Source organism: Mirounga angustirostris, unplaced genomic scaffold (genome assembly GCF_029215605.1).
Source record: "Mirounga angustirostris isolate CCGP_5_RB_7025 unplaced genomic scaffold, mMirAng1.0.hap1 SCAF_1, whole genome shotgun sequence".
Classification (NCBI taxonomy): domain Eukaryota; kingdom Metazoa; phylum Chordata; class Mammalia; order Carnivora; family Phocidae; genus Mirounga; species Mirounga angustirostris.
Genome location: NW_026991709.1, coordinates 194929840 through 194944596, shown reverse-complemented (window position 1 = coordinate 194944596; position 14757 = coordinate 194929840). Strand labels below are relative to the sequence as shown.

Below are 14757 nucleotides of genomic sequence, written 5' to 3'. Positions count from 1 at the left end.
CTCGGGGGCAAGCCAGGGGGAGCGAGGCCATGCTGTGCCAGCTTGGAGTCAGATAAAAGGTGTGACAGCTGCGTACTGAGGGGCTAACTCTGTTCCCACTGGTGACACTGTTTGGCCACACCTATCATCACATGCTGTCCTTGAGCCTTGCGGAAGGGGGAAGGGGAGGCAGACACTTGCCCAGCTGGTTCAGGAAGAGCAGGAAGGGAAGCCCAGAGCCAGGGACAGTGGACAGCCTGCAAAAGCATGTGGTGTGAGGGCTGCGGGGAGTCTCACCTCGGAAACACCAGTAATCCCACCACTGAGGGCGAATGCCCCGAGGAGGGCGGGTGATAGGTACAGGCCCGCCAGGGGCCTGTGCGGGCTCCTTTCATAGTAGCGGTGGATGAAGCAAAGGCTCTGTGTGATGCGAATGCCCATGTTAAAGCAGTTGGCCAAGATGAAGCCCACGCTGCCGCACCATCGAGTCAGGAGGTAGGATAACACCAGGAATGAAGACGAGAGGGCCAGCATTGTGAAATTGTACCTGGGGAGAGGGAGACAAGCAAAGCAGGGGAGTGGGTACCTTGTCTCAAACAAGCCTGCTCCAAAACAAGTGACCGTGAACATGGAATCACAGAAAGCACCTCTGAGTTGCCATAACCCAGCTGGTTTTCTTAGCTGTGAACTCCATATGGATGACATGGGAATGTCACCATCCCCCTTCCCCCCTGAACAGAAGAGTGAGGAAATGAACTCAAAATATTATGGTTTTTAAGCATAACTGGTTAGTTTAAGTGACACTTTGTGATCCAAACACATAAAAATCCTGTTCAGCCCAAGTCTTCAATGTGAGGCACAGCAATATGACACGGGTAATAATTATATGTGAATGCAAACTATGCGACAGCCATGGTCAGGGTCACAGGCATACAATGATGAGTGAACACACGTGGCCCTTGCCCTGTGAGGTCTGGATGTGTTTTACAGACAAGGAAAACCAGGCACAGGTAGGCTGAGTAATTTGCCTAAGGAGTGACCTCACTCTGGTCCCTAAACTTAGGGAAATGCAGAAGCCCCATAACCTTGGCCAGTGGATTTCACTTAAAGTAACGAGCCTTCAAAATCACATGCACATGGGGAGCAAGCCCTGAACCACGTCAGTGTCCCCCAGACTCTTATACATCCTTCCCTCTGCTCTCCACGTCCCCAGAGCCCTCTGGATTCCTCATTGCATGGATTACGCTGCCCTTCCACTTAGCTTAGTTAACTTCAGTTCTCAGCAAGGGAAACTGAGTCTCAGCAAAGACAAAATAGCTGCTATAGTCCTCACCAAAAGGCTTGTGGTACAGCCACGAACAAAATTTTCCAGCATCTGGTTTCTGCCTAGTGAGCAGCAGGCATTCTAAGTACATAGTTGTTGAGGGAACCAAACGGTTAGGTCCCCCAGCCCTGTCTGCTGGGTTAGGGAGGCCACTCAGGTTCTGCAAACAAGGGGTGGTAGGAAAGCCATGTGTCTGCTGAATGCCCAGGTACTGGTCCTTGGGCTGACCAAGTCCAAGGTGCCTTGGAGATAAACTTTATCAGAGGGGGTGATAATAATAATACTACACACGCACACACTATCCTCCAACAGGGGAGGTGTGCTTTTCACTAACTACTGACCAATGATCAGAAGAGCCAACTTCACAACCAGCCACTGAGGGTGGGGACCATCACAGACCAGTTAGTTATCTGACCTCCTTTCCAAAAAGAAGTAGAGATGTATGATCGTTTTTCCCCCCAGAAACTCTCTCAAATCCTTGGAATTGAGGTTATAGGTTCACAAACTTTCAAAGTCATCCTCACCCAACTCCAAGTAAAACATCAATAACAAATGAAATCAGTAGCTAATTCATGCTAATTCAACAGTGTGGCTTCTTTGGTGTGGCCATCTGGGAAGAGCTGATAATGATAGGGGTCCACCGTTTTTCACTAGAATAGGGCTCTGCAGCTCTTGAACTTTCCAGAACTCACAAATCTAGAGCCTTAAAAGCAAATCGACTTCAGGAAAAAAAGAAATTTAAAGACGCAATTAAAATACCACTTTTTAAATTGAATAAACCTGTTGCAAGAGGGTTCTCTTACAAATGAAAATAAATAAATAAAGCTAAGCAAAATTGCCTTGGTCTCCACAGTACACTGAAGTTTGCATAAAAGATGGAGGTTCCTGGTTCTATCCCACAACTTCATGGGATCTGTAGAATACTGAATTTCATACAAAGTAGTCTGTAATGGTATTTATACTGGTGTATGTTAAAACTGATGGAAACTGAACATTAGGTAAAGGAGAAGAATTTACCTCGTAAGCTAGTAACTAATGTTAGGATTGAGAAACCGGTGGCCATCAGATAACCTTTTAAGTGTAAGGATAAAAAATTAAAGTTGGCTTTGATCAGAATTTTAAATGCTTTATCTGTGGTGTCCATGATCATTATGAAACCACTAGCCACCTTAGGGGAAAAAATATGGTTGGCTTTATTTAAAAGTACACCATTGCTCATTCCAAGTCTTAAGTCATCTTGGGTGAACTCATCTTATCCATTCCTACAGGCTACTGAGAAAAATCATGTAGTTGGTGTCAATACCAGTTTATAGTTTCTGATCTAACCTTATGTGTTGTCAACACTTTTCTCATTGCTGTTCAAACCCCTCAAAATCCTTACCATTGCACCATAAACTTGCCAGCCCATCAATGGTGCCCACTTTGATGTCAAGCATAGCACCACACTGTGTTTCCATCCTGTCTTCCAGTAGACGAGGTTTCTGCTTCCCAGGGCGAATTTGAGTGTGGGCAACACAAAAGAGGAACTGCCCCAATTCTAACTTTACTGACTTAACCCACAGTTTGATTTCAAAATCTAATTGCTGGTTTCCTTGAACCAGTTTTTGTATTTTTTTTTTCAGGGGTCTTAAGCTCAGTTAAATGATTTCCAGAAAACATAGCAGGCTCAAAACATCTTGAGACCTAAATTATTTCCACTCAGAAAGAGATCCTAAGCCATATATATTTTGTGTATCTCATTATACTAAAAAAAAAAAAAAAAAAAATGCCACTTTTAAAATCAATGCAAAATTAGTGACAATAATGACTATTCTACAAGGCTTGGTTAACATAAACAGTTATTTATGAATGCTTAGTTTTTCCATGGCCCCAAGAAGATACTGGGCTTAAAATTAGGCTTATCAAAAGATGGCCGGTCAAGGACGTTGACTGTGGCAGCAACTGAAGTGCCCCCCAGTGGGTGCTGGTTGAATACAGCAAGGCACGGCCATCAGTGTAGCCTCGGCAGCCACGGAAGGGATGGCGCCAGTCTCTCATCGCCAATGTGGGGAGATCGCACTCATCCTTCACTCGATAGTTACGGAGTCCAGCTCCAAGGTGGACATTCATGGGCCAACAAATCAGACGGTCTTAGGCTTTTGCGTCACTGACCTCTGTGCCAGACAGACTCTGCTTGGTCATCCAGCCTCAGCCTAAATGCCACCTTCTCAGAGGGGCCTCCCAATCTAAAAGAGCCCCACTCTCACGGCATTACCCTGTTTTAGTTATCCGTACTGCGCAATATTTCCCTATTTATTTACTTGTTTGCCATCTGCCTCCCCCACTGTCAGCTCTAGGAAAGCAGGGATCCCGTCTCTTTTTACTGCTATATTCCTGGAACTTAAAATGATGCCTGGTAGAGAGTAGAGGCTCAAAAAGCACTTGTCAAATGAACAAAAGAAACTGAGATATCCTTAACAAAACAGAACAAAAATTCTTCAATAGGGCAGATTGAAAAATCCATCAATCATATTCAATATATATTATGCAGTTATTAACAAAAAAGCAACTTGGAATTCAAAGGATGTTCTATTTTTTTTTAAGATTTTATTTATTTATTTGACAGAGAGAGAGAGAGAGCACAAGCAGGGGGAGCGGCAGGCAGAGGGAGAGGGAGAAGAAGGCCCCCCACTGAGCAGAGAGCCCAATATGGGGCTCGATCCCAGGACCCTGGGATCATGACCCAAGCTGAAAGCAGACGCTTATCTGACTGAGCCACCCAGGCGTCCCAAAGGATATTCTAATATTTCACATCCAACCAAATGCCCTATTTTTATTTAGAGAAACACTGATTGACCTGAAGTTAAGTAGATTTTATCAATTTTATCAAGTTAAGATTTTATCAATACGGTATTTTTTTTCAATTCAGAATCTGAAAGGTCCAATGTAAATCAATCATGACATTTAACAAAGCTACCCAATCCTACCATAAAAATCCTTACTAGAGTTTTATGTCTGGTTAAATTCACAGAGATGAGAAACTGCTGGAGTCTGTGATGAGCCCAGGGGCCATGTGCTCAGACCAGGGCGGAACCTGGGCTGCTATGGTTAATACATGTAGGAAGACCATGCTTAAAGTCACATTTAACTCTTCGGGGAAGTGCGTTACTGCAGATAAGAACTGCGTTAGAAGGCGCTCTGGTTCTGTCTTTTCTCTATGTTGACTACTCATACCATGAAAATAATTTTCCAGATGTTTATATACCATCAAAATCCCACTACAACTAACTTAAAAAGTTGTTTCTTTTTGTTCAATGCTATGTAAAAGGAAAGAAAGCAACTAGTCACTGTGTTCCCTCATGATTTGATTGTAAGATCCATTTTAACATTTTTAAGCAGGCTTAATGCCGATTCTCCCCCTCCACACTAATGCTGAAATGATTACAACAAAATTTCCTTCAATAGATTCCTAGTCCAGAGCTCTTTCCACCACGGCTCAGTGCCTCCTTTAATATGTTTTACATTATATCTAAAAATTATTTCATGTTTGAAGCACCTTTCAAAAAAAACACATTATCTCAAAATCAAACTTAAATTCAACCTTTGCATCCATGAAAAAGATAAGGGGTAGGGAGGATGGCCTCCAAGTAGTTTTACACCTATACATTTAACTATCTGAAGTAAAAACCCTATCTGCACCAATATTTGAAAATTATGGGCTGTGAGCTAAAAGTAGGTGGGGAAATCAACTGAGAGGGTCATGACATGGCAGTTTGAAAAATGAAATATAACAGAATTAAAAACCATCAGTGTGTCTTGCGCATAACGGGGGGTATTTCCTGCTTCGTGAAAGCTTTGCTCGGTCACGCCCACCTGAATATGTACAGCGTCACAGGGCTCCATGTAGTTTTACTTATAAGCTGGTCTGGGGCAGCGGTTCCTAAGGCCCTATCATCAGAAATCTCCTGGGGCTGTGTGATGACAGATCCCTTGGCCCAAGCCTCTCAAATGCTAGTTCAGTTGGTCTGGGCACTCAAGGCCTTTCAGAGACAACACAAAAGCCCCCAAAGGACCCAGGCGTGAGGGAGCAAAGCAATAACAAGGACCACTTACCCCATTACCTACAGCCACCCCTCTACTGTCTTTGCCTTCTCTTCCTCTCCTTTCCCCCCGTCCATTTTATCCTTCTCCTCAGCCTCATCTGGTAGCGGTGCCTTAGCATACTGCCATGTTTCTTCTGGCATTTGGGACACGCCCTGGGTGTCGGTTGGAAGCTCTAAACTAGTTCGTGTCAGAATCACTGAGGAGCTTTTAAAAACACACACACATGCTTGGGGGCTGCGGTCTGTAGGTGTGCTAGGAGAGAGTGGTGGAGGAAGGGCAGACAGGAATCTGCACATCTAACAGGCTCCATGGGGGATTGTGACTGATAACTGGTGTTAGGAACCACCGTTTGAGGTATCAGGGCAGAGGTCCTGATCTGGGGTCAACGGATGGGAAAAAATGGTGGCAAAACATGTATGTGCACTTGGGCCTTTCTCTCAGGAGAGGTGACAAAGACGCCTGAGCCTCTCTGGGGCCTCTGAATCAGAGTCTCGGGGGTAGGACTCTGCATCTTGAAGAAGTTCCACGGTAACCCACTGGGGCGCTGGGCAAGGAGGTGGAGGAGGGGAGCTTGTCTTGGGCCTGTCTCTGCAAACTTAGACTAACAAGGCCCTTCAGGGCCCGGGTTTCTACCTCCTCCAAAGGGAGGCAAAGGGTGGTTGCTGCCCCCAGGATGTGGGGAAGACAAGCACCGGAGTACCAGGGACGGTGCCACAGTAGTGGGGGAGTGCTACCTCTAAAAGGCTTTCTGGGAATGCGCGTTCAGCAGGAAAAGAAAGAAGATTGGCAAGTTACTTCAGTTTGGCCGAAGGCTGGGATTAAAGGCGGGATTTTACGGTTACCTACCTGTCGACCTCCTCTTTGCTCATGGCAGCAAATGTGAAACACTCGGTCACTCCGTTGACGGCAAGCAGGAGGACGTAGAGACAGTAGGAACGCAGCAAAACAGGACCTAAAAGGAAACAACCGACCGAGACTCTAGAGCCCAAACAGGAGGCCTGCATGTACCAGAACTGGGTCAGGAGTCCAGCTGGTGTTGTCAACAGGCAGACACACACTTGAGCCTATGGCCTTAATTATCTGGAAGGACTTCCAGTACTCCATGGCACTGATTAAAATAAACAGCTAAAAAAGAAAGGGCAGTTAAGAATAAACCTACAGGGGCACCTGGGTGGCTCAGTTAGCTTAGCGTCCGACTCTTGGTTTTGGCTCAAGTCATGATCTTGGGGTCTCGGGATTGAGCCCTGCTTTGGGCTCCCTGCTCAGCGTGGAATCTGTTTGTCTCTCTCCCTCCCCCACTTAAGTGCTCTCTCTCTCTCTTAAATAAATAAATAAAATCTTAAAAAAAAAAAGGAATAAACCTACAAATGTCTCACTTAACAACTAAAAGCTTATCTGGCCAGGAAGCAAATCTTCTTGCTTTTTAAATCAGCATAAAGAGATCTGCTGGTTTGAGCACTCAACGGCACTAGTGGCCTTGCATGGTAAGAGAACTCGGCTGAAGAACTCGGCTGAAGAGGTCCTGAGGACAAGACCATGGGGAGAAGCCCAGGACTTGGGAGCAGCAAGAAACTACAGACAGAACATACCCACAAATCTGCAGAGAGAATCAGAATAACCATGATGTTTTCTTCTAAAACATAGTGATGCAGTCCTATAGCTAACTAATAAGCTTTGGAAAAATCTGCTAACAAAAGACTGGGAGCCTTAAAAATGGAATTGAACTCCTCTTTTAGGAGGGCCATTACCAAGAGGTAGCCAAGCAAGCAACTTCTAATAAAACAACCTATGACCCAGCAATCCCACTCCTAAATATACATTCAACAGAAATAAATGTACATGTTCACATAAGCATTTGTACAAAAATGCCCATAGCAGTTTTACTCATAATAGTCCAAACTGACCATCAATAAGAGAAAGGATAAACAAACTGTGGGCATCCATATAAAGAAATTTCTCAGAGAAGCAATCCAAGAGAAAAAAAGTACTGATCCATGTAAAAACATGGATGAATCCCAAAAACTGTATATTGAGAGAAAGAAGCCAAACACCAAAGTGTCCATGCTGTATGATTTCATTGATATGAAGTCCCTTTTATTTTTTTTTTATTTTTTATTTATTTATTTTTTTAAAGATTTTATTTATTTATTTGAGACAGAATGAGATACAGAGAGCATGAGAGGGAGGAGGGTCAGAGGGAGAAGCAGACTCCCCGCCGAGCAGGGAGCCCGATGCGGGACTCGATCCTGGGACTCCAGGATCATGACCTGAGCCGAAGGCAGTCGCTCAACCAACTGAGCCACCCAGGCGCCCCATGAAGTCCCTTTTAAAAGCAATACTAAAAAGCAAAGAAACACATTGACAACAATACAATAATAGTGGGGGACTTTAACACCCCCCTCACTGAAATGGACAGATCGTCTAAGCAAAAGATCAACAAGGAAATAAAGATTTTAAATGACACACTAGACCAAATGGACTTCACAGACATATTCAGAACATTCCATCCCAAAGCAACGGAATACACATTCTTCTCTAGTGCCCATGGAACATTCTCCAGAATAGATCACATCCTAGGTCATAAATCAGGTCTCAACCGGTACCAAAAGATTGGGATCATTCCCTGCCTATTTTCAGACCACAATGCTTTGAAACTAGAACTCAATCACAAGAGGAAAGTCGGAAAGAACTCAAATACATGGAGGCTAAAGAGCATACTACTAAAGAATGAATGGGTCAACCAGGAAATTAAAGAAGAATTAAAAAAATTCATGGAAACCAATGAAAATGAAAACACAACTGTTCAAAATCTTTGGGATGCAGCAAAAGCAGTCCTAAGAGGCAAGTATATAGCAATACAAGCCTTTCTCAAGAAACAAGAAAGTTCTCAAGTACACAACCTAACCCTACACCTAAAGGAGCTGGAGAAAGAACAGCAAATAAAGCCTAAACCCAGCAGGAGAAGAGAAATAATAAAGATCAGAGCAGAAATCAATGAAATAGAAACCAAAAGAACAGTAGAACAGATCAACGAAACTAGGAGCTGGTTCTTTGAAAGAATTAACAAGATTGATAAAGCCCTGGCCAGACTTATCAAAAAGAAAAGAGAAATGACCCAAATCAACAAAATCATGAATGAAAGAGGAGAGATCACAACCAACATCAAAGAAATACAAACAATTATTAGAACATATTATGAGCAACTCTATGCCAGCAAATTAGATAACCTGGAAGAAATGGATGCATTCCTAGAGATGTATCAACTACCAAAACTGAACCAGGAAGAAACAGAAAACCTGAACAGACCTATAACCACTAAGGAAATTGAAGCAGTCATCAAAAATCTCCCAACAAACAAAAGCCCAGGGCCAGATGGCTTCCCAGGGGAATTCTACCAAACATTTAAAGATGAATTAATACCTATTCTTCTGAAACTGTTCCAAAAAATAGAAATGGAAGGAAAACTTCCAAACTCATTTTATGAGACCACCATTACCTTGATCCCCAAACCAAACAAAGACCCCATCAAAAAGGAGAATTACAGACCAACATCCTTGATGAACATGGATGCAAAAATTCTCACCAAAATACTAGCCAATAGGATCCAACAGTACATTAAAAGGATTATTCACCACGACCAAGTGGGATTTATCCCTGGGCTGCAAGGTTGGTTCAACATCCACAAATCAATCAACGTGATACAATACATTAACAAAAGAAAGAACAAGAATCATATAATCCTCTCAATAGATGCAGAAAAAGCATTTGACAAAGTACAGCATCCTTTCTTGATCAAAACTCTTCAGAGTATAGGCATAGAGGGTACATACCTCAATATCATAAAAGCCATCTATGAAAAACCTACAGCGAATATCATTCTCAATGGGGAAAAACTGAGAGCTTTCCCCCTAAGGTCAGGAACATGGCAGGGATGTCCACTATCACCACTGCTATTCAACATAGTATTAGAAGTCCTAGCCACAGCAATCACACAACAAAAAGAAATAAAAGGCATCCAAATCGGCATAGAAGAAGTCAAACTCTCACTCTTTGCAGATGATATGATACTTTATGTGGAAAACCCAAAAGACTCCACCCCAAAACTGCTAGAACTCATACAGGAATTCAGTAAGGTGGCAGGATATAAAATCCATGCACAGAAATCAGTGGCATTCCTATACACCAACAACAAGACAGAAGAAAGAGAAATTAAGGAGTCGATCCCATTTACAATTGCACCCAAAACCATAAGATACCTAGGAATAAATCTAACCAAAGAGGCAAAGGATTTGTACTCAGAAAACTATAAAATACTCATGAAAGAAATTGAGGAAGACACAAAGAAATGGAAAAACGTTCCATGCTCATGGATTGGAAGAACAAATATTGTGAAGATGTCAATGCTACCTAGGGCAATCTACACATTCAATGCAATCCCTATCAAAATACCATCCACTTTTTTCAAAGAAATGGAACAAATAATCCTAAAATTTGTATGGAACCAGAAAAGACCCCGAATAGCCAGAGGAATGTTGAAAAAGAAAAGCAAAGCTGGTGGCATCACAATTCCGGACTTCTAGCTCTATTACAACGCTGTCATCATCAAGACAGTATGGTACTGGCACAAAAACAGACACATAGATCAATGGAACAGAGTAAGAGCCCAGAAATGGACCCTCAACTCTATGGTCAACTAATCTTTGACAAAGCAGGAAAGAATGTCCAATGGGAAAAAGACAGTCTCTTCAACAAATGGCGTTGGGAAAATTGGACAGCCACATGCAGAAGAATGAAACTGGACCATTTCCTTACACCTCACACAAAAACAGACTCAAAATGGTTGAAAGACCTCAATGTGAGACAGGAGTCCATCAAAATCCTAAAGGAGAACACAGGCAGCAACCTCTTCAACCTCAGCTGCAGCAATTTCTTCCTAGAAACATTGCCAAAGGCAAGGGAAGCAAGGGCAAAAATGAACTATAGGGACTTCATCAAGTCACAAACCAGTCAACAAAACCAAAAGACAACCGACAGAATGGGAGAAGATATTTGCAAATGACATATCAGATAAAGGGCTAGTATTCAAAATCTATAAAGAACTCATCAAACTCAACACCCAAAGAACAAAGAATCCAATCAAGAAATGGGCAGAAGACATGAACAGACATTTTTCCAAAGAAGACATCCAAATGGCCAACAGACACATGAAAAAGTGCTCAACATCGCTCGGCATCAGGGAAATCCAAATCAAAACCTCAATGAGATACCACCTCACACCAGTCAAAATGGCTAAAATTAACAAGTCAGGAAACGACAGATGTTGGCAGGGATGCAGAGAAAGGATAACCCTCCTACACTGCTGGTGGGAATGCAAGCTGGTGCAACCACTCTGGAAAACAGTTGAAGATAGAGCTACCATATGATCCAGCAATTGCACTACTGGGTATTTACCCCAAAGATACAAATGTAGGGATCTGAAGGGGTACGTGCACCCCGATGTTTATAGCAGCAATGTCCACAATAGCCAAACTGTGGAAAAGAGCCAAGATGTCCATCGACAGATGAATGGATAAAGAAGATGTGGTATATATATACAATGGAATATTATTCAGCCATCAAAAGGAATGAGATCTTGCCATTTCCAACGATGTGGATGGAACTGGAGGGTGTTATGCTGAGTGAAATAAGTCAATCAGAGAAAGACATGTATCATATGACCTCACTGATAAGAGGAATTCTTAATCTCAGGAAACAAACTGAGGGTTGCTGGAGTGGTGGGGGGTTGGAGGGATGGGGTGACTGGGTGATAGACACTGGGGAGGGTATGTGCTCTGGTAAGTGCTGTGAATTGTGTAAGACTGTTGAATCACAGATCTGTACCTCTGAAACAAATAATACATTATATGTTAAGAAAAAAGAAGAAGATAGCAGGAGTGGAAGAATGAAGGGGGGGAAATTGGAGGGGAGACAAACCATGAGAGATGATGGACTCTGAAAAACAAACTGGGGGTTCTAGAGGGGAGGGGGGTGGGAGGATGGGTTAGCCTGGTGATGGGTATTAAAGAGGGCACGTTCTGCATGGAGCACTGGGTGTTATGCACAAACAATGAATCATGGAACACTACATCAAAAACTAATGATGTAATGTATGGTGATTAACATAACAATAAAAAATAAAAAATAAATAAAAGCAATACTAATCTGGGGTGCCTGGGCACCTTAGTCGCTTAAGCGTCTAACTCTTGGTTTTGGCTCAGATCATGATCTTGGGGTCATGGGATCGAGCCCCACGATGGGCTCTGTGCTGAGCACAGAGTCGGCTTCTCCCTCTGCCCCTCCCCCGCTCATGCTCGCGCTCTCTCTCTCTCTCTCTCTCTCTCAAGTAAATGGATAAATAAAATCTTTAAAAAAAATTATAAAAGCAATACTAATCTATGGTGATAGAAATCAGAACAGTGGTTGCCTCTGAGGTGGAGGCGGGGCAGTTGACTGGAAAGAGTCCTGAAAGAACCTTCTGGGGTAATGGAAATGTTGTAGATCTTTTTTTTTTTTAAGATTTTATTTATTTATTTGAGAGAGAGAATGAGAGGGGGGAGGGCCAGAGGGAGAAGCAGACTCCCCGCCGAGCAGGGAGCCCAATGCGGGACTCGACCTCGGGACTCCAGGATCATGACCTGAGCCGAAGGCAGTCGCTTAACCAACTGAGCCACCCAGGCGCCCGGAAATGTTGTAGATCTTAACCAGGATGTTGGCCCCCACCGATGCTGCATCCAAGTCCCACACATGGAGATGGCAGCACAGGGGATGGGGGGGTCAGAGGCCAGTTCAGGTCACAGGTAAGTCTACTTTCCAGGTGAGGACAAAGACTGATACACAACTGGGACAACTGAGGCAGCAGTGTTGCAAGTTCCACTTTCAAAACTCAGGTGGTTCAGTTGAGCCACAGAAAGTTGCCATTCTTTTCTGATTAAATTCAGGCTGGAGACAGTCAAGTTTTGTGGAGTGTTGTTGTTGTTGTTGTTTTTAGATTTTATTTATTTATTTAGAGAAAAAGAGAACACACAAGTCAGGGGAAGGACAGAGGGAGAGGGAGAGAGAGAATCTGAAGCAGACTCTGTGCTGAATGCAGAGCCCCATGCAGGGCTCAATCCCACCACCCCTGAGATCATGACTTGAGCCAAAATCAAGAGTCAGAAGCTTAATCGATTGAGCCATGCAGGCGCCCCAAGTTTTTTGGAGTGTTTAAGTAAATGAAGAAGACTAGCAGGGAGGGGAGAGCAGCACTGTTCATCTATTCCGGCACAGGAAAGGTATTCGGATCCACAGCACTAGTCCAAGGAGTCAGGAGCAGGACAAGGAGACGCGGGGTGGCGTGGAGGCGAGGGAAGGAAAGCAGCAGGGGCCCAAGGGGGATGGACTACCAGGAGCCACTACGGGCTTTACAGAGAGCTCGAAGTTTGCTCAAAGTGTAAGGCAGCTACAATGAGGAGACAAATGCTAGAAGACCCTGTTGGGACAGTGACACTGATGGAGCCCTGGGCCAGACAGAGACGACAGTGGTCCTGGCTCACCAGACAGCACATTCTTGCCAGAGACTGAGGAACCAGACCATTCTTAAGACTCCTCTTTCAGAAGATGATACCAAGAGAATATCTTTTTGAGTCTAAAATTATTTATTCTTCTTACAGGGTTATATTAGTTTCAGGTATATAATACAGTGATTCAACAATTCTATACATTACTCAGTGCTCGTCGTCGTGTTGATTCTAAAATTATTAATGGGTCTGACAATAAGCCATTAGAAACAGAATTTACTACCTTAGAAATCAACTACCACTGACCCTTTTAACGGATAACTCTTACTACCAACACTGAAAACGGGCACCAGCCTCTCACTCGCACCAAAGGCTGACATAGTCGCAGCAGTCTGCTTCTAGACCTTCTATGACTAAGTACTCCACCAGGTGAACACTGTGCTAACGGGACAGCCTTCTCACGGCCACGTCCTGTGACTGCGTGACAATACAGGCTGTTCCTTGGCGATCACCTTTCTAGAGGGGCCGTGCTGCTGTGAAATGGTTGCATGCCCAGTCTCTGCACATGACTTACTAACGGCTTCCTAATGAGCCTCCCCGCCTGCCTGATGGAAAAGCAGGCCTCACAGTACCAGCCCCAGGCAGCTGCGACCACATCATGGTTTTCACAGCAGGGGTTTCTCCAAACTGAATGACCTTTGCTCTTGGGTAGAAACTTCACCCCTCCTCCCCTAACACCCAAAGTTTGGGCCCAAAACATGCCAGTGAACTTGTAAAATGGCCTTTGACAAAGCCCTTTACATTGAGATGGAGCAGCAGAAAGAAGTCTTCAGAGTTCTTGTCTAGTGACCCGAGGAACTGAAAAATCTTTGCCGAACCCAAGATGAAACGGACTGCAAATGGACTGCCAGCCTAAGGCCCAGCACATTTTGAAACTGGTCAAGTCCCCAGGGCCTGGCAAGTGCTATGAGATGTTCAGTGGCATGGCACCAGGTGTTTCCAAGTTAGATACACTCAATGTTTTTGTCCTTCAAAAACCAAGAGTCACTGGATTAAATATACCGTTCTGCTTGCCGAGATCCATTTTGTTCTCTGCAAATGGCTCTGAGTTATCCTTCAGAGGCTCATGCATCAGGCTGTGAGATTTATGTGGCATTTACTACCTTCAGATGTGTTTAGTATCAAGCGGAGACTCAGTAGAGCCTGCTCTTTGCCTTCTTCCCTCACCCCAGAGGGTACACAGGGAAGTGCCCAGCAAAACACATTTTAGGCCTGGGAGGACAGCCAAGGATGAATAATGACTTCTGCAAGTGAGACTGGGGGACTGACTGCCCTGGTGCCAAAGCCCCCCGACGGCACTGAGCTGTTTCTGACCTCGTGCGAGGGCAACGGTCTCGAAGCCCCAGCCATGGACAGTGCTCCCTACACTGACAGATACCAACCTGTGTGCACACAAGTTCTTGAATTTCACAAGACTCTTCTATTTCTGTTCGGAAATTAGAACAAATCTGGCAAAACTCTTGTGCATACCTGATCCAGAGCTAAGCATGGCCCCTCCATAGATATCCAAAGCCAGCTGAGAATAGGCAAAGCCAAAAATGGTGATGGTTAGGCCGGTCAGCAGGGCCAGCTTGAGCAGCGACTCCAAAACCGCAGCGGCCATGGCAATGTCCTCCTGGGGCGGGGGGCAGAGGGAAGGAAGTTGGATGAATCATGAGCTAAAGAAAAACTTCACATCTGGCCTTCTCTCTCTGCTGTCTTACAGATCACTCTTTTAACTGCTGAGAGGCATCCCCGTTTTTCTGCAGCCTGTGTTTGTTTTCATGTCAATTAGCA

General features: G+C 44.2%; 1 protein-coding gene across 2 annotated transcripts in view; it reads right to left on the bottom strand.

Annotated features, from left to right (window-relative positions):
- RFT1 (RFT1 homolog) overlaps window positions 1-14757 on the bottom strand; it is a 51512-nt gene that overhangs the window by 12645 nt on the left and 24110 nt on the right. For both annotated transcript variants that reach the window (XR_008505119.2, XM_045862181.3), the window contains exons 10-12: window positions 14452-14596; window positions 6233-6338; window positions 277-526 (exon numbers count right to left, since the gene is read on the bottom strand). Coding sequence is in view for 1 of the 2 variants with exons in the window: in XM_045862181.3 (XP_045718137.1) it covers window positions 277-526; window positions 6233-6338; window positions 14452-14596 (501 nt within the window). In the remaining variant the exon portion in view is untranslated. The remainder of the gene's footprint in view (window positions 1-276; window positions 527-6232; window positions 6339-14451; window positions 14597-14757) is intronic.